Consider the following 23,170-nt stretch of genomic DNA (forward strand, 5'->3'; position numbering starts at 1 on the left):
TGTATAAGAGACAGAGAGAGAGAGAGAGAGAGAGAGAGAGAGAGAGAGAGAGAGAAACGAACATGTGATTGTACTGGGAATGCAGGTCAGCCCCTTCTCTGCAGTTGACTGGGAGAGTCAGGAAGTGTCATTTCTGGGATATGTACCTAAGTCTTCTTAACTTTGAGAGTCAGCTCTCTATCCTTTGTACAAGGATGTTTTTCATTAACTATTTATTTTACTTATTTAAAAAAAGAAAATATTTTTTCTGTTTTATTAGCTTTATTTCATCTTACTGTTGGCATTTAGTTGCCAATCTTTCCCAAATACAGCTAGCTCACTTAGGTTAATGTTCATTTTATCCATTGCTATATAGTTGTCAGATTATTTATAAGTTAAGCAGTTTACAAGATAGTGGTTTAAAAGACAGTTCTATTGATTATTAGAAGCTTTGGGGAAGTATTCTTACAAGTTCATGCTAATAATATCAACTTGCATTTACATATTGCTTTTTGTTCATTATTTATTTGATCCTTACAACAGATCTGTGAAGTAAGTGGTACAAATATAATAGTGTATCTGTTTTAGAGATGAGGGAACTGTGGCCTAGAGAAAGGAACCCTATTTTATGTTATTGGTTAGTAATAAAAATGGGACTTGAACCCAAGATTCCTAACTTCAGATCATGTTCTTTCTATTTCAACACATTGCAGCTTCCATCTTTCAAAACCAACCCATTTATTCAGCAGCTTTTTATATACAACTTAAAAACCTATTTCAGTTACCTCTAGAAATGTAAACATCCAAAATAGGCATGTGTTTTGCAAAAAGCTTTGCAATGCTTCCTCATTTGATAATGGTACCTTTGGTTTCTGTGGGTAACTCTCAAACAAATAATTGAGAATGTGTGACAGTAGGGAAATACAGGTTGCATTTCTCTAAATATCAGAAGTGTGTAGATATTTTACACTAGGGCCTGAATGATACCTCTCTTGTATCTGAAAACCACCAAAATGATCGGCAAACTATTCAACTAAACTTATTTGTACAAAAGCCTAGAATTTTATTTTGTGTCCATAGAGCTTTACATACATTGTCAGCACATGCTTATAGTATTGTACATGAGTACCAACTGCTGTAAATAGATAGTTATTTTTAAGTCTCTGCCCTTCTCTGTAATCATCTGTAAATTCCAATGTATGTAATTATAGTTGTCTGAAGATAGTATGGTCTGTCTCATGGGTAGCTCCAGTTAATCTCCTGTAACTAGAGATTTTCAAGTTAGAGGCTAGATGACTATTTCTTATATGTGGTACTCATCCAATGGGAGGGAATTGGAATTGGTAATTCCTAAAAATCCTCAATTTTGAGGGTTATGAAACATCCTGTGTTAATGGAGTCTAGAATGAGGCTGTATCATGACAGTTCTTACAAAGAATTATGGAATTAAGATATTTTATATTTTCATTTGGCCAAGAGCACAGAGAACCCATTTGGATCTGAGGTGAATCATGATGCAAGTGCTCATTGAGTAGTTGTGTTTTTAAAATTAACTATAGTGGATGCATTTTCTACAAAGAATCTAATCTTAAGGAAGAGCTGTCTTACACATAACAAATAGGCAATAATTCAAGACATTTTATGATTGATATACTAAAGTATTTGGTAAAGTTAATAAATTCAAGAATGGAGATAAAACTCTATATTGAAGTAGATAGAGGAAGTTTCATGAAGGTAAAATGTCCCTTAGATCTTGAAGAATGAGTAAGATTTTACTAGAAGTTTAGAAGGGGGAAAGAGTCTAATGAACATGAAAATGGTGTTAGCTAAAAGTTCAGAATATTAATGATTTGAGTTCTGAACCTTTTTATTTAGTATAAAAAGTACAAGAAAAGTTATAAACCAGTAAAACTAATGTGTTCCTGTAGTGTTCTATGTATAGGCCATGATTCCTAAAGGAAACTTTTTCAAAAAGTAAAATGTATATAGATATGCTAATTATATTTACAGGTCAAACAAAAAATTCAGCCCATATTTGGACCATTATTGTGTTATACTATTAAAAATTTGGCATGTCATCTCAAAAATCTGAAGTTTTGTGACAAAGTTGTTTAGAAATTACTTTATGAACCAACTTGAAGTTTAGCATGAGACCTAATTGGCCCCCAGTTGTTTGCTTGGTTTTTAAAACAACTGTATTGACCAGTTTGGGGCTTTAGGCAAGGTCAGCTACAGTAAATGTTGTATGATGAGACTATTTCATTACCAGTTAAGTCAGTGCTATTTTCCTGGAGTTGCTGAGAAGTAGAGGGTGAAAAATGGTTAATTTGGAGTCCTTCAGTTGCTTTTAAGAGCAAATGGTATTGAAACCACACTTTTCTTTGGGAGACCTTTAAAGAATAAATTAATCACTAAATAAAACACTCCCCCTGTATTATGTTTTTTTATTCCTTCTCAGATTGGATTAAGGATTCCATACTTCCAAAAATTGGCAAAGTTATTAGAGTTATTAGAAGGGTACATTTTCTCATGTTGAACCACTATTAGAATGTTAGATGTAGTATTTACTAGTAAGCAAAGATATGTTTTACTTTGCAAGCTTTTAAAAAAAAAAGCAACACTTTTAAAATTTTTAACACAGAATAGAGATTTAGATGGCTCCTAGCTGTGAAATGGATGAGACCAGTTGTTAGGAGGCCTCCAGTATGACCCAAGTTCCCTTTTATCCCATTTTTTAAAAAAAAGATCTGTCAATCCAAAAATATCTAGGCTTTGTAAGCAGTATCCTAGAGCCTCTGCTAAACTAGGACATGAGCTACAACAGGCACTTTCTAGGACTTAGGAGAAATTTCTAGTTCGTGGTCAGGGCTAGCTCAGAATGGAAAATGGGTTTTTGGACATTCATTTGGGCAAATAGGGAGCTGAGAAAATATTGCACCTTAAGAATGTACATAATGTTTTGAAATAAATTTATCTGCTTCTTTGTTAATATAAAAAGTTGCTGTTCTGTTTCAATTCTGCTTTCTTCATATAAGTATTTACCAGCTGCATTTGTTAAACTTTCAGTTTTAATCTGGCAAAATATTTTATTCATCTCTTTAAACTTGTGGGGAAAGTGAAGTTCCATATGGGAGAAAAATAATGCAAAAGAAATAAATTTCTATAAAATTTATAAAGGACAGAAGTTGTATTTGGAAAAAAAAATTTTTTTTCAAACAAAAAGGGTGGGTTACAGGAGTAAATAAACCCTGTCCCCACAAAACCCTTCTCCAGTCTATGCATATATAGTCTTTATTTTTGTCATATGAAAAAGTTATGAGACCTTGTGAGCAGATCACCCATGTGGGATCACTAAGGCTTCCAGAGATGAGTAGTAATTCTATGCATAATGGAAAATAGAAAGACTTCTCCTATTAAAAAGTTATTTTCAGGGGCAGATAGGTAGCTCAGTGGGTTGAGAGGTTCTTGGTTCAGTTTTGGCTTTTGACACTTCCTAGCTATAATCCTGGGCAAGTCACTTATCTCCCATTGCCTAGCCCTTACCACTCTTCTGCCTTGGAACCAAAACCCAGGATTGATTTCTAAGATGGAAGGTGCAGGTTTCCAAAAAAAGGTTATTTTTGCTTCCCTTTGTTTTTGGCTAATCTCTTCTGTCAAATTGTGAAAATTGCACTACTTCCTCACACTGGCTTTTGAATAACAGAAAACACTCTTATATGTTGACTAATTTCATTCCTTTGCCACAGCTACTGACTAAATTGTGCTATCTTTTCTCCCCTCTCTCCTGCCACTAATCCCTTCTCTGTACTTGCTGCATGCTGAACCAGAGTGAAGATGAGGAGACGGATTACGATATGAATGACTCAGATTAATTGTAAATGTAATGGTGAGCTCTAGCTGTCCTAGAAATTCCTCCAAATGCCTCACCTCTTAATGACCCAGAAATACCTCACCCTTAACCCAAACTTCCCCATTAGCTAGTCCTGCTGATGTGTTTGTTCAGTTGTAGCTCACCTGTGTAACTGGTGTTCCTTAGAGTACAGAGCTGACTAATTGTAGATCTTGTGTAGTGAGCTAACCTAAATATGTCTTTCCTACTACAAAGATTTGCTGAAAGTATGTAGTCTATTTTAGCACTAAATAACACTAGTTGTTATGGTAGCTGGAAATGAGGTTTCTCATGTCATATTAGAGGCCTTGATTATCCTTTGCTCTACCTTGTTCAACATTCTTGTTAATCGTCTGAGTAAAGATACTTAGAGGTATGCTGATAGAATACGTGGGTGACACGAAGATGAGAGGATTAAGTAATACACTGAATGGCAGAATCCAAAGAGATTTCAGCAGGTTGGAAAAAGGTTGAACCTAAGATGCAATTTAATGAGGATAAATGTAAAATTCTCCATGTTGTCTCAAAAATCAGCTCTTCAGATCCACCTTGGGGAACTATGTTTGGATGTTATGTAAAGAACTGGACATTTTAGTGGAATGCAGGCTCATCATAAGTCAGCTGTGTGATCTTGGTCTACATTAGGAGAATCATAGGCCAGACTAAAGTACACAACTCTCCCATTTCATTTTGCTATAGATAGACCACATCTGGAGTGTTTGTATTGAGTTATAGGTGCCACATTTTAGAAAAACATTGATAAACTGGAATGAGTCAGATGATAAGGGGAATATGAAAAGAATATTGAAATTCCTAAGGATATTGAGCAGAGATGATTTGGCTGGGGCTTGGGTGAGGCCAGGTGTATTGGAAAAACATTAATGGTTTCAAATATGGGGTGTTCCAAAAGTCTTAGTACAATGCAAAAGCTTAAGATTATTTAAGCTATTAAAACTTAAACTGCACTCAGGCCTTTGGAACACTTTGTATTTGAAGACCTGTAATATTAAAAAAGGATTTGGATTTGATTTATTCTTCTGAACCCCAGTAGAAAGAACAAAGATTAAAGAAGATATGAAGGGGCAGAGTTCAGATCAAGGAAGAACTTCTTAAGTGTTAGAGATGTCCAGAAAAGAAGGGAGTAAACAAATTAGATAAGCGGAGTTCCCTATCATTCCATAGTTGCTTCTGGTTAATATCAGGTCCTACAGCATTTGTTGTGAAAGTAGTTTCAGACTCAAGAAATACAGCTTTTCAGAAGCTTAGTTTCCATAAACAACAAAATGACCTGACATAGCTAGGCATTCTGTCATTGGTCGTAGTGGATGATTATGGCAACATTTATCAGAGAACATGGGTTAATAAAACTTATTAACCAGTGTTCTGTTCTCTCATTTCACATGTCAAAAACTTGATGCTACCAAAGTATTATTATGGATTGCTTTCAAAGTTATAGCATATTTGGACAATTTGAGTTAAAGTGAAAGGTTAAAAGTAGTGTTAGAAACCTCCCATGGTATTTCTGGTGGCCCAGAAACACAGCTTGTTAGAAAATGGAATGATAATAAAGAAAATAATAAAGGAAATCAGATGTGTGCTTTTTTTGGTAACCAGAGTTCTAGGTCATCTGGATTTATAAATGCAGTAAGAATTAGAACTGGAGATAATGATAATGAAAGAGGGTCATCTCCTTCATAGAGTGCTTAAGCTTTTGAGATGTTACTAATACGAGGTGAGAGTGCCCTTAGCAGCAGACCAAATTTAGCTAGTCAAGGAGTTTCCTTCCTTTTAGGGTCAAGCTTACCTTTGAAGATAGACAGGTTTCCTTTACAAATAACTGACTGTGAATTTAAATGTCAAGGCTTAATTTGACACATTTTCCCATATGGTCCTCCAGTTTTGATGGTCTGCAGCTGTTGTACGTGTGTCTCTGACTTTTAGAAATTATTGCATTACGGAGAAAGTTATTTAAAGGACTTTTCTAACTAGAAGAAATACATATTATACATATATGTATAATATAAAGAGGGTATAATGAATGGGACATAAATGATGAGTCAGAAAATGATAAAAATAAGTATATAGCTTCTGCCGTGTGCTAGGCATTAGACTGAGTGCTTTACAAATATTCTTTCATTTCATCATTTCTTTCACTGTAATATTCCATATTATTTGCATACCACAATTTCTTAAACTATTCCCCAGCTGATAGATACTTCATTTAGATTTCAATTCTTTACTTTTCTTTCAACTCCTCTTTTAATACTTCCCTTCAAGATCAAGAAGTTTGTGTTTCTGACCTTTTTTTTTTTTTTTTTTTTTTGCTGACTCTTCCCTTTTGACCTGAGGCATTTAGATAGATAGATAGATAGATAGATAGATAGATAGATAGATAGATAGATAGATAGATAGATAGATAGATAGATAGATAGATATTGTCTTAGAATCATTACTGTGTATTGGTTCCAAATCAGAAGAGCAGTAAGGACTAGGCATTATTGAGTTTGATGCATTTTTTATAACAAATTCTGTGTGCATGACAGGGAGGGAGAGCGAGACATACAGACAGGTAGACATTCTTGTTTGTTTCAGACAAGAACAAAGAACTGATTCCTGAGATGCTTATTTTAGGGCTGGTCAGTTTTCATTTATAATTTTCAGAAATGTTGTGTAAAGACTCTTTTAAAAAATGTATTTCAGGGAGTCCAGTTTTTCTTAAAATGATCTCTCCTTTGTCTGTTTTCCAGGTCAGTTTTTTTTATGACAGGTATCTTCTATTTCCTTTTTTTTTTTTTCAATCCTTTGATTTTGTTCTTACATTTCTTGGCTATTTTATGGAGCCATTGATTTCTGTTTGATCTATTCTAGTATTCAGGGAGTCTGTTACTTGGGGTAAGGCATATCATTTTTTAATTTCAAGTTACTTATTCTCCTGATTCTATCAGACCTTTTATTTTATTTCAGAAACTCTTTTGCTGCTTCATTACCTCTAGGTATTCGTGTAGTCCTTAAGGAAAAACCATTGTTTCCTTTGCAGTTATTATAGTTACTTTCTCTTGGGCTGGATTTTTGAACATTTCTAGATCTATAGTAAAGTCTTTTATTAGTTAGTGTTTTCTTTACCATACTCATCTCTTTAGCTTCAGTTCTTGAATTGGAACTTTGTGCTAGACTTTGGATCTGCCCCCTACTTGGTATAGATAGATTAGATTAGATTAGATTAGATTAGATTAGATTAGATTAGATTAGATTAGATTAGATATTTGTCTTAGAATCATTACTGTGTATTGGTTCTAAATCAGAAGAGCAGTAAGGACTAGGCAGTGGAGGTTATGTGACTTGCCCAGGGTCACACAGCTAGGAAGTGTCTGAGGCCAGATTTGAATCTAGGACCTCCTGCCTCTAGGCCTGGCTCTCAGCTTCCTCCTTACTTGCTATAATTTTTTTTTTAACCCTTGTACTTCGGTGTATTGTCTCATAGGTGGAAGATTGGTAAGGGTGGGCAATGGGGGTCAAGTGACTTGCCCAGGGTCACTCAGCTGGGAAGTGGCTGAGGCCAGGTTTGAACCTAGGACCTCCTGTCTCTAGGCCTGACTCTCACTCCACTGAGCTACCCAGCTGCCCCACTTGCTATAATTTTTGATGATCAGCCCTACATGGTCTCAAGCAGGATTACCAAGTCCACTAGCCTCTACTCCCTAAAGTTATAACTCCTTGGAAATTTGAGAATGCTGGGGCTTCAGAGCCTTGGCCTATCTGGATCTTAATATTACCTTGCCCTCTCTTTTTTTTTCCTTTCATTTTTTGATTTTGTTTTATTTTTTCCCAATCACATGTAAAAAAGTTTCCAACAGTTTCTAACAAATACCGAGTCTGGAATTCTCCTTTCCTCCTTCTTCCACCCACCTTGAGATGGTAAGCAATCTCATATAGATTTTACATTGCAATCATGTAAAACTTTTTTCCATATTAATCCCTTTTTGAAAGGAAACTCATAGAAAAAAAAATTAAGAAAGTGAAAAAAGTTTCCTTTGCTCAGTCCAAATCCAGACTCAGTTCTTTTTCTCTGGAAGTAGATGGCATTTTTTTCATCATGAGTCCTTTGGGACAATTTTTTATTATTGTATTGTTTGAGAATAGCTGTAATTTATAGTTCATTTTAAAGTGTTCCCATCACTGGGCAGTGTCCTCCTGGTTCTGCTTATTTCACTTTGCTTCAGTTTGTGTAAGTCTTTTCAGGTTTTTCTGAGTTCCTCCTTATCATTTCTTATAGCACAGTAGTAGTCCATTATGTATAGCAATCATATGCTATAATTTACTCACCCTTTCCTTTAATTGATGGGTAGCCCCTCATTTTCCACATCTTTGTCCCCTAAAAAGAGTTGATTTAAATATTTTTGTATACACACACATACACACACCTTGCCCTCTGTCTATGTATATCTTTCTGACTGCTCTAATAATGGCAATATAAGAATCCTCTCTATGTAGGGATTATTGAATGTCTTGTGATTTCTCTTTCCCATTTACCTTTTTATGATTCTCTTGAGTCTTGTATTTGAGAGTCAGATTTTCCATTCAGCTTTTATATTTTCATCAGGAATGTTTGAAAAGCCTTAATTTCATTTATTTTTTCTCTGAAAGGTTATGCTCAGTTTTGTTGGATGATTCTTGGTTGCATTCCTAGCTCCTTTGCCCCATTCCAGGGCAAGAATATTCTCTTCCAGACCCAGAAGCTTTAATGTAGAAGGTGCTAAATCTTGTGTTATGCCGTTGTTGGCTCCATGATATTTGAATTGTTTCTTTTTGGGCTGCTTATAATATTTTCTCCTTGATCTGGAAGTTTTGGAATCTGGCTTTGATATTCCTGGGAGTTATCCTTTTGGGATCTCTTATAGGAGGTGATTAGTGGATTTTTTCAATTTCTATTTTTTCCTCTGGTTCTAGAATATCAGGGCAGTTTTCCTTGATGATTTCTTGAAGAATGTCATCTAAGCTCTTTTTTTGATTATGACTTTCAGTTAGTCCATTAATTCTTTTTTTTTTTTTAAACCCTTACCTTCCATCCTGGAGTCAATACTGTGTATTGGCTCCAAGGCAGAAGAGTGATAAGGGCTAAACAATGGGGGTTAAGTGACTTGCCCAGGGTCACACAGCTAGGAAGTGTCTGAGGCCAAATCTGAACCTAGGACCTCCCGTCTCTAGGCCCGACTCTCAATCCACTGAGCCACCCATTTCCCCCCAGTCCATTAATTCTTACATTGTCTCTTCTGGATTTGTTTTCCAGGTCAATTGTTTTTCCCATAAGATAGTTTGCGTTTTCTTCTATTTTTTTTTTTCCATTCCTTTGACTTTGAATGTTTTTTGTTCTCTCATGGAGTCATTAGCTTCTATTTCCCCAATTCTAATTTTTAAATAATTATTTTCTTGACTGAGCTTTTATACCTCCTTTTCTATTTGGCCAGTTCTATTTTGTAAAGAGTTCTTTTCCTCAGCGAATTTTTATGCCTCTCTTTTGTAAGGGGCCAAATCTGTCTTTCAAGAAGTTTTTCTCTTCATTGCATTTTTGTACCTTTTTTTCATTTGGCCAATTCTACTTTTAAAGGAGTTTTTCTCTCCTTTGAATTTTTATGTCTTTTTTATAATTGATCTGTTTTGTTTTTAAGGTATTAATTTCTTCAGTATTTTTGTGTGTGTGTGTCTCCTTTAACAAGCTATTGACTCTTTTTTCATGATTTTCCTGTATCACTCTCATTTCTTTTCCTAATTTTTCTTTTACCTCTTATTTGATTTTTTAAATCCTCTATTCTTTTTGGGCTTGCAAGCAACGATTATTTTTCTTGGGGGCTTTGGATGCAGTAATATTGACTTTGTTGTCTTCTTCTGAGTTTGGGTCTACCCTATCACCAAAATAACTTTCTATGTTGAATTTCTTTTTTGTTGTTCATTCATTTTCTTGTAGTTTAAATATCTTTGGTGAAGGGAGCATTGTTCCAAGCTTCAGGTTCTTTGTGCAACTGTCTTCAGAGCTGACCCTGGTGATCTATCTGCTTTTATTTCTTCCAGTGTGGTATAAGGAGAGAGTATTTAATACTCTCCCAACCTGTACTCTGATCTGTGAGTAACCCCAAACACTTTTTTACCCCATGGAACTGTGAACAGGGTGCCCTGCTCCCTTGTGGCCACAAGTGCTGGTATATGCTGATGTTCCTTCTCACCCTGCAACTATACCCCAGGACTTCAGCCTGGTTCTGGGTATGGGCAGTGCAACAGGAGTCTTGCACCCAGAGCAAGGGGACTCCTGTAATCTCCTTCTCTGCAGTTGTCTGATGCCCCCTCTCCCCCCCCCCCCCCAATCTGTGACTGAGAGTTCAAGAAGCTTTTGGCTGCTGCTTCAATTGCACCCAAGACCTGTTGCATTGGTGGGACTTGCCCTTTTGCTATACTCCATCTCCACCCTAATGCATTAGATCCCTCATGCTAACCTTCTAAGTTGTCTTGTACTGAAAAATTACTTTACTTTGTCTTTTTGTGGGTTAGACTGCTCCAGAAATCATTTCGAGGTATTATATCATTATCTCTTGGAGGGCAAATTAGAAGAAAATGGAGAAGTTCCTGTACTACCTCCACCACCTTCCCTTGCCTACTCTTGTCAGCAATATAAGAAAGATCTTCCAAATAACTAGAGTGGCAAATTTGGCCTCAGACACTTCCCAGCTGTGTGGCCTTGGGCAAGTCACTTAACCCTCATTGCATAGCCCTTACCACTCTTCTGCCTTAGAACCAATACACAGTATTGATAAAAGATAGAAGGTAAGGATTTAAAAAAAAAAAAAAAAAAAAAAAAAAAAAGCTAGAGTTGACCTCAGATGCAGAAGATATCCTCAGGAGATAGTGAATTCCCCATCCCATCAAAGATAGATGTAGAGGAATCTTTGGTCTTAGCCTTGCTGAGGCAATAGCAGGGGCATTTTATATTGGAGGAAGGGATCACAATGCTCAGTGATCTAGTGGAGTTTGTAGTTCATATGATTTAGGGGCTTCCTTTCTATAATGGAGGCATAATGGTAGGTTGTTAAATGTTTGCTTCTAAATAATAAGAGGGAATGCCATTTTATGCAGTACCTCACACAAAAGGACCAGAACAAAATCTTGTCCATTAGTTTGTGGCATAGCTTCTTTCCAAGCAGCCCAAGATGGCCTTCAAGAAGAAAGCTGTGATGTGGCAAAGATCATAGAATCATAGGTTTACAGCTAGAAGAGACATTGGAAGTCATTGAGTACGGTCCTCTCATTTAGCTGATAAGGAAATTGAGACACAGAAAGGGTAAATGACTTGCACAGGGTCACACAGCTAGTGAGTGTCAGAAGAAGAATTTGATTTCCAAGTCCTGCACACTATCCTTAGCTTGGATATTCCTGGGTCAGTGGGATGGCAGCTGGGGCTTTAGAAATCTTATCAGGAATTCTTAAAATTTTGTTCTCTACTACTTGGCTGAGCTGTAAAGATGACAAAATGTTTTTGTAGCACTAATATTAGAGTTTAAGCACTTTCTTCATAAGTCCTCTAAGTTAGTGAAAGTATTATTCTCTCCATGTTACAGCTGAAGAAATTAAGGATCAGGAAAATAGAGTGACTTGACTGGTGCCTACAGAGTCAGAGTGAAGATGAAGATTACAATAGGAATGATTTCAGACTCAGTTTAAATATAAAGAGATGAGTTTCAATTGTTCTAGAAATTTATGTCAGAGCCATAATTTGAATCAGACATGCAGACTAGCATGTATGATGCTCTTTTCATTTAACCAAATCTTTCTCTAAATGATCAAGGCTTCTCCATTTCCCCCCCTGATCTACTGTCTTTATGGCTTCATGTTTTTATTCTGTCTTGAATAGTTTTATAATAACTGAGGAAACAAAGTCTAAGTTATGCACTATATTTGCAATTGCAGAATAAATAGACTTGAGGCAAAATAAAGTATAGTTAATGTACAGAATTGGGGGCTCTAATTGGTTGTATTCACCTGCATCCTGCAAAAACAGTAATATAATGGTAAATGTTTTTCTGAAAATACATGGTTTACAGGAAAACTAACCTTTACTCAGGAAAATGAGACTTAGCAGCAGTTGTACAAACTGTTGGCAATTATACAAAATAGTTGGTTTGATTTTCCCACTTCTTCCTTTTGATCCATACGAGTCTTGTCCCCTATGGATCACTTTCGTGTGTGTGTGTGTGTGTGTGTGTGTGTGTGTGTGTGTGTGTGTGTGTGTGTAAACGCTTACCTTCTATCTTAGAATCAATACTGTGTGTTGGTTCTAAGGCAGAAAAAAGAGTGGTGAGGGCTAGGCTATGGGGGTTAAGTGACTTGCCCAAGGTCACACAGCTGGGAAGTGTCCGAGGCCATTTGAACCCAGGACCTCCCGTTTCTAATCCTGGCTCTCAATCCACTGAGCCACCCAGCTGCCCCCTGGATCACTTTCCATAGGATTTTTAACATAGTTATGGTCAGCCAATTGCACTAACATGAGCCTCTCTGAGACTAGATTAGAATAGGCTATAAAGGAGCAACTAATGCAAAGTCTAAAAAGAATTATAAGGCAGAAGGCAATGAGGAACCATTTACAAAGGGTGGGTACCAGGCCAATTTCCCTGCATCAAAGTGTATCAATAAGAGGGATTGGTTATTTGGGGTAGGTATTGGGTATTTCTGCTATAACTTTGAATTTTATGAAGACTGATTTCAGTTTCTCCTGATTGATTGTTATAAGGACAAGACTGACTGATCATAATGCAAGGCTCTCATTGTGAAACTATAAGATTTAAGACCAAAGATTTTATAAGACCATTTGTGCTGATAAATCTACCTCAATTTAGAGGAAGGACTTGTGACTTAGACGAGTTTCTCCCTTTCAAGTAAGATATTCCTAGCAGTTTGCTTGATTGCAGAGACACTAGTGTTTCGAATTAGGGACCAGAAGAATTTGATCTTTCCCAAGTTTTTATTTTTTAAACTCTTACTTTCTGTCCTAGTAACAACTCAAGACAGATGGGAAAGGACTTGGCAAACAAATTTAAGTGACTTATTAGCATCACTTAGATAGGAAGTATCTAAGATCAGAGATTTGAACTCAGATCTTTCCAACTCCAGGCCTGGATTCCTGCCCATTGTGCCACCTAGCTGTCCCTTTCTAAGTTGTTTTACAAGTTTTTGGATTGTAATCATGTCTGTACTACTAGCAGACTAGTGTCTTTGTCTCTCCCTCCCTCCCCTCTTAACATTACTTAGGAGCCACACTTGATTCATCACCACAGACAACTGTCCAAGAGTCACTAGTTGCCAAAGACTTCACATAAGTGGCCAGCTAATTCATAGATACTTTAAATGCCCTTAACCACCCTGGCAGGATCTTAGCAGGGTGATAGCCAATACCTCAACTGCCTTCACTAAAAGTTCTAGCTATGAAGCTATTAAAGGTCAGGTTGCCAAGAAAAACATCATTTAGAGTGTCCTCATTATCAAAGGTGGTGCTTATACCAACACAATGGCACACAGAAACGGATCTCCTTTAGTGACACTGGGAAAGTATACGATCTGAGTATAATTAACTTTATTATTCAAACCCACAGTGACATTAATAACTTCCTTTTGCTTAATATATATTGGCAATGGGGGCAGCTAGGTGGCTCAGTGGAGAGAGTGCCAGGCCTGGAGTTGAAGACCTGGGTTCATATCTGGCCTCAGGTACTTCCTGTGTGACCCTGGGTGAGTCACTTAACTCCTATTGCCAAGCCCTTACCACTCTCATGTAAGGAATGTAGACCCTAGGGTTAATTTAGATAGAGCAATATTCTGACTCTTAAGCCATAATAAAATCATTAAACTGCATAAAGAATCTATTATTTTCTAATTCAACAAAGATAATAAATAGCTTGAGAAAATGCCTGGTTGGATTATTTTTCTTTGCGTGTATCATAAAACATTTAAATAGCATAAAAGGAGAAAAGGAGGCTTTGAGTCCCCTCCAGAGACCCACAAACTGTTTCCATCAAACCTGATTAATTGCAAAATGGTCTCAGTCTCTGTAATGAGAAGGACCCCCTGATGTATATGATGGCAAATTGAACACCTATAAAGCCCAGTAGCTTTGAGGCAACATAAAGTATGATCTCTCTGCCCCTTCCCCCCACTGGAAAAAGGTCACAAATAGAATAGCACGAATCAAATATAGCAAAAACATTATGAAACAATATGAGAACCAGGTTTCATGTGAGAATTATGTATCCAGACACTTTATAAAAGAGAGAACAATTAAATATGTACAAAGACAGGTACTTTCCTGATTGTATAGATTCTTACAGCAACTTTCATAAACATCTCTCAGCAAAAAGCGCAATTCAAATATAGTAAAAGTTATGATCCTGGATATTTCTTAATGTATACATTTAGTTATACAGACATCTGCATTGTAACATTGTTTCAGCCTTCACAGATTGACTATAAATAACTTATTAGTCTTTAGTACAGACTTTTTTGGTGCAGAAGCACCATTGTCTCAGAAAGTGCTTTTGCCTAAGGCTTTTCAGCTTTACAGTAGCTGTTCCAACATGTGTTAGAATTTTTAATTAGAAATATTGCTTTTACTCAAAGTTGGTGATATTTCCATTTTTAACCAAAGAAAATAGCATCTTTTGGATTTATCAGCTATTTCTCTTGTGCATGGATAACTAATTAAAATTTTAAAAAGAAATGTCATAAGATTAACCAGTACAACCAGGGAGCCTGATGTGCCTTAGGTCTTCACATTGACCAGGCTTCAGATCCCATTCTGTCACCCTTCATGACTTAGAACAATAATGGAAATTAGCTGAGTAATATGTTCTACATCAGACAATGGATCATAATCAGACATATCAGTCTTTTAATTGAACCATACCCCACCAAATTCAGGGAATTATATTTCCTCATATCCACCTAACAGTTCACTAGTAGTTTCTTCTTAGTTTGGATAAAATGAGATAAGCCAAGCCTGACTCAGACAATATCAGATGACAATTCTTCTCTTTGTGAAATCATTGGTCTTTAAATACCATGTGAAATTGCATAGGCTATATATGGTATTGAAATAAGTAATGTTTCAAAGGCCAGAAATGCTTTTGATAGCAGAGGTAGGGATTTGCAAGTGGTGCTGCTTGTCCAAATCTGTGGTTTTTATTTTTCTTAGGGTAGTTCCTCACATTTAAATGTCCAAGAGATGGTAGAGGGTGTGGGGTGTTTGTGTGTTTTTATATTGAAGTAACCCTGGGAAGGTGAGGACATTGTGATGTCCAGTTTGTGGGTTTCCATAATATGACAGTGATCATGGCTGATAGAAATATCGTAATGTCATTTCTAATAATTTACTAGCTCTCTTAGCTCTGCTTAGGAGCTCCTCATAGTTATTTAAGAATTATGGAGGTACCCTATCCACCACCTGTTCTTTATTTCCTTTAAGCACTTCGTTTGGCTCTCCAAGAAGCTCAATGAGCTTGGTTGCTTTTTAGGGGGCTGCCAGCTAAGTGATTGCCTTCTGAAGACAAGCCCTCAAATTTTTTGTAAATTTTTTCTGATTTTTCACTCTGCATTTGTTATCTTTCAGATTTTGCAAGAGAGGGGTTCCAGGATGTGAAGACCACAGTATTGAGAGCTGAAGAATTTTTACTTTTTTTCCTCCCAAAATACAATGAATTGCCATGTTGAAGAGGCTTGGCTGTAAGAAGAAACCTGCTTTAGACAATTTTCAATTGAGATCTGGGTTTGAATTTGAATCTTTTTTTGTGGGCCCATTGGGTATAGCATAAGACAGAATTGACTGGCTGAGAGAATGTGAAGAAATTACTCCTTGGCAGAATACTTGGAGAATGTTTGTTTCCAGCCTGTTGCTGGCACATGGCAGGACTGGCCCTGGGTGGAACAAGCACACACCCTGAATTCTTCCCCAGGTCTGTCTATGCAGGAATGGGGCAGAAAGATCCTATAATGATCAGTGTGAAGTGATTTTTTTTAACCTTTTTTTTTTTTCTCCTTTGGTATTAATCATTGAGGATAGTTTAAAAGACAATGTACTTGGTGCTACATATTACAACCCTTAAATGCAGACATTTGGGGCCTTCATTGTTAGGAAATGCTTGTCAGCCCCAATTTACTGTCTTACACTGTTTGGTCACCCCATCCAAGCTTTTAGGAGATCAAATGAAATCAGAAAGTAATATGGTCAACACCAGGCAGCAGGAACATACAAGTAGAAAGCTGGCTAGGCTCAGCCATCCAGGCTTACTGCATGCATTTAGTTGGGAGTTTACCTTTTTCTTCAAAGGGAAGCTCCTAATAAGAGAAGATTCTTTTTGTCACTACATCCTGAAGACCTCTTATCTTAGTAACTGATTCTTAGAAAAATTAAGCTTCCATCCCAGCTAAATGTTGGATTAGGAAAAAAACAAAATTTCTTAATAAATACTTTCCAGCTAAGAAAACTTTGTATTCTCTGCCCTATTTCCCCCTCTTCCCCCCTTTTTTTCCTTAAAAAAAAAAAAAAGCAAAAAAAAAAAAAAGGATAGCTCATTTACCAAATGTTCCTGTTTTTACTTTCTAGAAATGCCTAAAAGTGTTGAGGATTTTTTGGATTAGGTTAATTGATCTAATGAGAGGTACAAGTTTTGCCTAAAATTATATAGACTGCTTGGTGGTCATTGTTAACCTCTGTCAATGCATTTGTCATCCTTGTGATCTCCATTGGGATTGGGGAGGTGTTTTGCACAGATTTTCACCTGATTTCTTGAGTTTAAAATCTGGATTGAATTGAAAATTCAGGATGTTTACAGTGCATCATATGTCTCTCTCTTCCTCTTTCATTTTCTTTGAAAAACTATGCAGTTCTCTCTAGAATCATAGGGATATTAGAGATCTCACAGAAAACCAGAACCAGGATATGCTAGCCTTACATGAGATTGGAGCTCTTAGTGTTCTTTTAAAAAATCTGTTAGCATGCCTTTTAAACAGATTTAACTCAAGTAGTAGTGCGAAACTAGTTTTCTAAAGCTCTGTTTGGTAAGGTAGAGATGTGATTATCTAGAATGAGCAAACTCTGCTCCTGGTTGACAACTGTTTCAAAGGGAAGGTATAAGAAAACTGACCCTCAGGATTGCTGACATTTACACTTTGGAGGATGTCTAGAATTTTAAGGCTTTTACAATTGTTGCATTTCAAAATATTTCCTGAAATGTTGCCTCTACCCCTTCCTCTTGCCAGTGACATGTTCAACAAAGTTCTTGAGCATCGAGGACTTAACCTCCCTTTTTATAAAGTTTGTTGTATGTTATTGTTAAAAAGGTTTGGCTTAAACTGTTTGTAAAAAAACAAAAACAAAAATATTTCTTATAAAACAGGTTTAGCAACAGGCTATTTTTTTTTTACACCCAGCTGAGGCATGGAAGGATTTTGTAGTATGTTTTTCCATTTGGACATGCTCTCTGCAGGAAGCTGCTAGCCGCTTAGCATTCTTTTGATTAGTGATATTGAGAAGAAAGGTTTGTGGTTTTTTTTTTTTAATATTGAGACTTAATTAACTAAAATTTATTCTAAATGGGATATTTATACTTTTATACTTTTTTAGGTATCCATATTTTATCAGCTTAAAGTTTAATGCCTAAGTTTCCCCATGAAAATAGCAAATAATAGTGTATATTTACAGATAAGCATAACAGCTGTTAGTGTCTTAAACTGCATCTAAAAGTCTCTGCTGCCAAAGTCCCTGGGTAAGCATCTGGGGCTAGAGATTGATTACATAGAGCTCTAGATATGGGCTACAGCGTCCTCTGCCCCCATAAAGGCATTGGTTTTGCTCTTGTGAGCCATGCAGAGTAAGCTCAGCATTCTATTTCTTGGCTTGGTTTTATTTGCCGTAGGGAGCAAGAGTCATGGTTCCCAGGAGTAAGGATTGCTTAGTGCCTGCCTCTTGTCATCCACATTCCAATGACTGCACAAGAAAGGTATTGTAATTCCTTTCTTTTGACTGAGCAACTGTTGTGTGTGACTTTTCAGGACTGGCTATATAGCCAGTAGGCCTGAAAGAGAAAGAGAGAGCACTAGGAAGAAAGCTTGCAGATTTCTTGGAAGTAGAATTTGCAAAGTAATCCAGAACTGAAGAATTTCCTTTATGGAGTGACTTTATACTGGAATATTTTGCTGTTGTTCATTTGCTTCTCCCGATGGCATTTCTTGCCTTTTTGCCTCCATTATTCCCCTGCACTGGGGAGAAAGGAGCACCATTTTAAAATGAAATTTTACTGATACCTCATAAAGTAATTATTGTTATGTCTGTCTCTTTCTTTGGCTAAAAATAAAAGTGATAACTATAAATGATGATTTCCCAAGTTTCATGGGAAATTTCTAGACAACCCATTTGAAAGAATTTTGAAAAAATGCCTATTTTCCCTTACTTAAGTAGCAAAGAATCTCATGGCCCATGAAGTCAGACCTTAGGCTAGGGTTTTCCACCTAGAACTCCCAGGGACCTCCTCTAATAACTGTTTTGTTCATTGTGTTTTTGAAATCTTGTATCTGAGACCAGGTACAAATGGCTCCCTCCAGAGGAGGCCTGCCATGTGCAGCTGGCTTGTTGCTCTAAAGACTGTTAGAATTTCCACACCTGCCACTATCTTGAAGTCAGAAGAGTATTATGCTATAAAATTACTGGTGTCTGATCTGCATTGGTTAATCCTCTCTGTCTAGCTGTGGGTAATAGATTCTTCCCCCCCCCCCCCAAACTCTCCAGTAAGAGTATAAATTCTCATTCAATGTCTACTATATAAACTAGTGGAAAAGCTACTAAAGGAAATTCTATACCATCAGTTGAAAAATTTTCCCTAAAATTCCATGAAAAACCAATTAACCTGTAGCTTTTCCTCCCAGAGTCAAGGTTACAAATGTGACCGCTAAGAGTCTAGGGATATTTCTCAGAATTGTTGGTCAAATTTTGTTGCCCCTTTAATTTTCTTCCGTCCATGAAAATCTTAACTGATTTCATACTGGTTGTCCAGTCCAGCAGTCCAAAGGGTCAAATTTCCTTCAGAGCTTGAACTACAGAGCTGCTGCTGCTGCTGCTGCTGCTGCTGCTGCTGCTGCTGCTGCAACTAGAGAAGAATGGGAGTTTAAGATGTGCTTCTGATACCACCCTATTGCTCTAGAGTGAATTCTTTATTTTCTGGCCCTAATTGCACAGAAGCTGAAGTCAGAGCAGGTGGGAAGGAGGGGAACAGAGAGCTAAACCTTTTCAGAGAGGAAGATGTCAGTACCTTATCAGTTCTGGGACTTAACTCAGGAATGATAATTTGGCCTTTATTTCAAAGGCTGTTCCTTATTTTTGAGAAACCACTTGGAAAAGAAATGGGTTAATGCTTTGAACATGCTTTGAAATAGGGATCTCATGTGTCCAAAGGGCACTCAGAAAAACAGTTGTCATCACTGTGTTCCCCACATTAGAATTTACTTGCTGGCTAACACCAGTCTCCAATGACTCCCTTCCTCAGCAGCAGTTGCCTATTGGGTCCAACTGCCCTGGCAACAACTTTGGCCTTTCCACCTGACTGGGATTACAAAGGGCTAATTCTGCACCATTGTGGGGTTTTTTAGTTGTTGTTTCACTTTTGTTGTTATCTGTTCTAAGGAACTCCGCACTTTTACTGTGGTGGAAAATGCTAAGGGCTAACACCTTCTGGGTCTGTCTTTGGGGACTGTGTGTCTGTCTGTCTATAATTAGAAATGGTGCTCAAACTTATTTTGAAAGAGTAGCTGCTGCCTTTTAAAAAAAAAAAAAAAAGACAAAACCCAATAACTTTGGATCAGATGCACATGCCCTTGGGGAAGGCTAGGTCCCCGTAGGGTCTGATTTATTGATGCCACTGTCCTTGGGTCATTGGGGGGAATCTCTTTGCCTTCTTCCCTCTCTGTCCCTCTTTTTTCCTCTTCCTTCCCTCCATTTCTGAGTATCTGTCACTTCAACCTGTCTGAATTTCAGGTAAGAGGTGAGAAGATTGGGGTGGTGCCTTTTCCCTATACCATTTCTCCCCCCTATCCCTTCTGATTAAACCAATCCTGGAGCCTCCAGATTGGCTTTAAGTTCTGAGCTACTCCTCAGGACTTAGTACTTTGACACTGTCACTACTAGAATTGCCACTGTGGAGTGATTGGTCTGAAACATTAACCATTTTCAAGGCACCTCCTCTTGAAGGTCTAAATTGTGATTGTGAGAGGGGCCGGGCACTTTTTTTCTTTACTTGGTTCTCTTTCTCTGTTTTGGAGATCTGGCCAAGATACTTATGCACAAGTTCAGCCCTGACTAGTGGAGCAGCAGTTCCCCAAGTATGTGGACCATTTCCTTGGTCCAAACTATGGGGACACTGGAAAGGGATGTATATGTTTCTGACTACTCTTTTCTTTCCTTTCCCAAAGGTCACTGAGCTGCTGCTCCTGGACAAGACTGCTCAGTTAGTTAAGACTTGTCTTTATTTGGGCTGGTCCCAGGGGCATGGATTTGGAGGCTTTTCCCATGGGCCTTCCAGTCCTCTTTATTGGTTTGCCAGGGATAAAATTATCCATTTGGCTGTGTTCTCAGTGCCCACCACCTTCCTGAGGTTATGTCTGTGATATTTTATTTCCCAGCTAGCAAATTAGCAATAACAGTCTTCATTTCACTCTCTTTAAAGTGTTCTTATTGCAGCCAATAAGCACTCTTATTGGAGCCAAGAGTTGGCTCTGGCTCCTGGGCTTTAAAGTTGCATCAAGGTTAAACTTAGCAGCAGCAAAGTGCACATGGAAAGTTGTATCTAAGCAGCCTACCCAGAAGAGTCTGGGAGGGAACCTTACCTAGGGCTTCCTCTTTCATCCAAAGAAGGAAGGTGGCTATCCATTGTTTCCAGAACAAATATATGACAAAATGTGTGGGTGTTTTTTAACCTCCTTTTCATAACACTAAGCTTATTGTGTATTGTAAATTGCATGAAATAAACCTGTTTTCCCTTTTAAAACTTTGGCTTGATCTGAAAATATTTTTATTCCATCTCTTGCGTCCTTACCTGTTTTTACTCAGCCAGCCCTTCTTGAAGACCTGCCACTTGTTCAGCACTATTCTGGGCACCATGGGGAATATTAAAGAAGGGAGGCTGTGCCCACACAGTGCTTTTAGCCTAGTTTGGAAGATGGACTTGGGAAACGGTGTCAAAGACAGCAGTAAGCTTCATGGAAAAATTAGTGAATTGTCCAGACCAGTGGTTTAATTAAGCACAATCAGCTCCACAGAGGAGAAATTTCCTTCCACAAATGAAGGTCAGCAACTCTTATACAACTGGAATACATTTGTCATTTCGTTAGCCTCTGTGTCCGAGGGGTGCAAGCCAAAGCCTTGGGAGAGTTTTGTCTGTTTGACAAATGTATTAAATGGCTAATGTTTGTTGAGGATTGTGCTAGCAGTGAATGATATAAGGATGAAAAAAGCTGGTCACTGGTTTTTAAAGAGCTCACAGTCTAATAATAGATAAATGTGGACCAATAATGGAATAACAATTTAAGATGTGAGTAGTGTCATATTCAAACTTGATATGTCTAACATTCAGAGAGAACATCAAGCTGGGAAGGGAGCCTGTCATAGTCATCTAGGCAAGAAAGAGGTAAAGACCTAAACCAGCATTTGGGGAACAACACAGAGGTTAGAGATTTTGTAGAGGCAGAACTTGGGAGCTAAGGTAGAAGCAAATCATGTTTTATCATCAGTTAAATTTGGGATTTGGAATGAAGTAACTTAAGAGGTAAGATCCCTACCAGATAGTGTGTGATGGGAAGAGTACACACTTGGATGTCAATAAACCTGGATTCCTGGGATGACCTATTCTACTGTGGGAGGATTCTAATTATTAACCCCATCTCCCCCATAAGTCCTTCATGTATTAGGAATCATCATGAAGTTATTGGGTGGGATTTCAGAAAAGAGGATTCTTATCTTTAGTGACATCCTGCAAAATGGAATGGGATAGGAACAGAAGAACCAAACAACTAGCCATAGTGCTTTTGAGGGGTAAACCCAGGAAAAATGGCAGTGGGCCAAAGGGTCATTAATTAGAGTGGGTTTGTGATGTTGGCCAAGTTTGACTTCAACATGCTCCCCACCCATAAATTCACCCGTTGCTGCCACCTCCTATTCCCTGTATGCCCTGTGAAAAAAAATCAGTGTTGGAAGGACCTTCAAGATCTTTCCTCTTCCAATTTTACTTTACAGATGGAAGAACTGAGGCCTGTTGTTCAGTTCCTTCTAGGTCCCACCCCAGAGCCTTTTGTTTGCTGGAGGGCCAGCCCTCTTCCATATATCCGGTCACCACCTAGGGCTCTCTTCAGGGTTCCTCCCTCAAGAGGAATTCCCAGGTGACAGCTGTTGACAACTTGGCTTGCCACTGAATCACCCTTTGGGGCATGTGACTTGCAGAGAGGTTTTAAGACATCTCCAATCCCCTCAAGAAACCAGTGTCTTGTTTTCCAGTTCCTTGTAGGATCTGCACTTCTTCCTAGGACCCAGGAGTCCTGACACAAAAATGCTGTTCTACAATTTCTTTCTCTTTGATTCTGACTCTTAAGTAATAGTGATTCTCCCAAATAATAGTAATAATAATAAATCGCATTTCTTTGGTGCTTCAAAGTTTATGAAGCACTTTTCTCACAACTGACCTATGAGTTACAGATGATGAAAGGGGTACAGAAGGACAATGTCCTGCCCACAGCCACACACCTGGCCAGTAGTAGAAGTTAAACTCACACTCAAATCTTCAGGCTCCCTAAGTAGAGTACTTTTACCTCCCTCACCCTTTCCCAGCACAGCTGCTTCTGCTTTCACGCCGTAGCTTTCTCCTATAGCTCCAGGTCATCCAGAACCCTGAGCAAATGATTTTTTCCTCTTCTCAATTCCCTCCCTAGATCCCAGGTGTCCTGACCCCTGTGAACTGATGCATTTAGGAATGGACAGTATAGGCTTTATTAATGGGTTAATATAATAAAAACTAGGCTTATGAGGAACAGAAGGGATATTTACAAATATACAGTGTTGACTTGTGAAGGGAAGATGGTGCCCTGGGTACTCCCTGCAGTGCCAGCCTGCCCTTAGGGAGTATGATCCTAGTAGAACAGGAATATGGTCCTTTTCACCAACTTCAATGTTTGGGCTCTGAGGTTTCCAGACAGATTCCTCTTCCAATTCACATTCCCATGGCCAAGCATGGG

The 23,170-nt window shown here is 37.9% G+C and overlaps 1 protein-coding gene across 1 annotated transcript in view; it reads left to right on the forward strand.

Annotated features, from left to right (window-relative positions):
- Positions 1-15,658, forward strand: part of KCTD5 (potassium channel tetramerization domain containing 5) — an 82,523-nt gene extending 66,865 nt beyond the window's left edge. Inside the window, exon 6 of the mRNA XM_044657771.1 lies at positions 15,510-15,658. Coding sequence (XP_044513706.1) covers positions 15,510-15,539 — 30 coding nt within the window. The 3' untranslated portion in view covers positions 15,540-15,658. The remainder of the gene's footprint in view (positions 1-15,509) is intronic.
- The last annotated feature ends 7,512 nt before the right edge of the window (positions 15,659-23,170 follow it).

Source organism: Gracilinanus agilis, chromosome 1 (genome assembly GCF_016433145.1).
Source record: "Gracilinanus agilis isolate LMUSP501 chromosome 1, AgileGrace, whole genome shotgun sequence".
NCBI classification, from domain to species: domain Eukaryota; kingdom Metazoa; phylum Chordata; class Mammalia; order Didelphimorphia; family Didelphidae; genus Gracilinanus; species Gracilinanus agilis.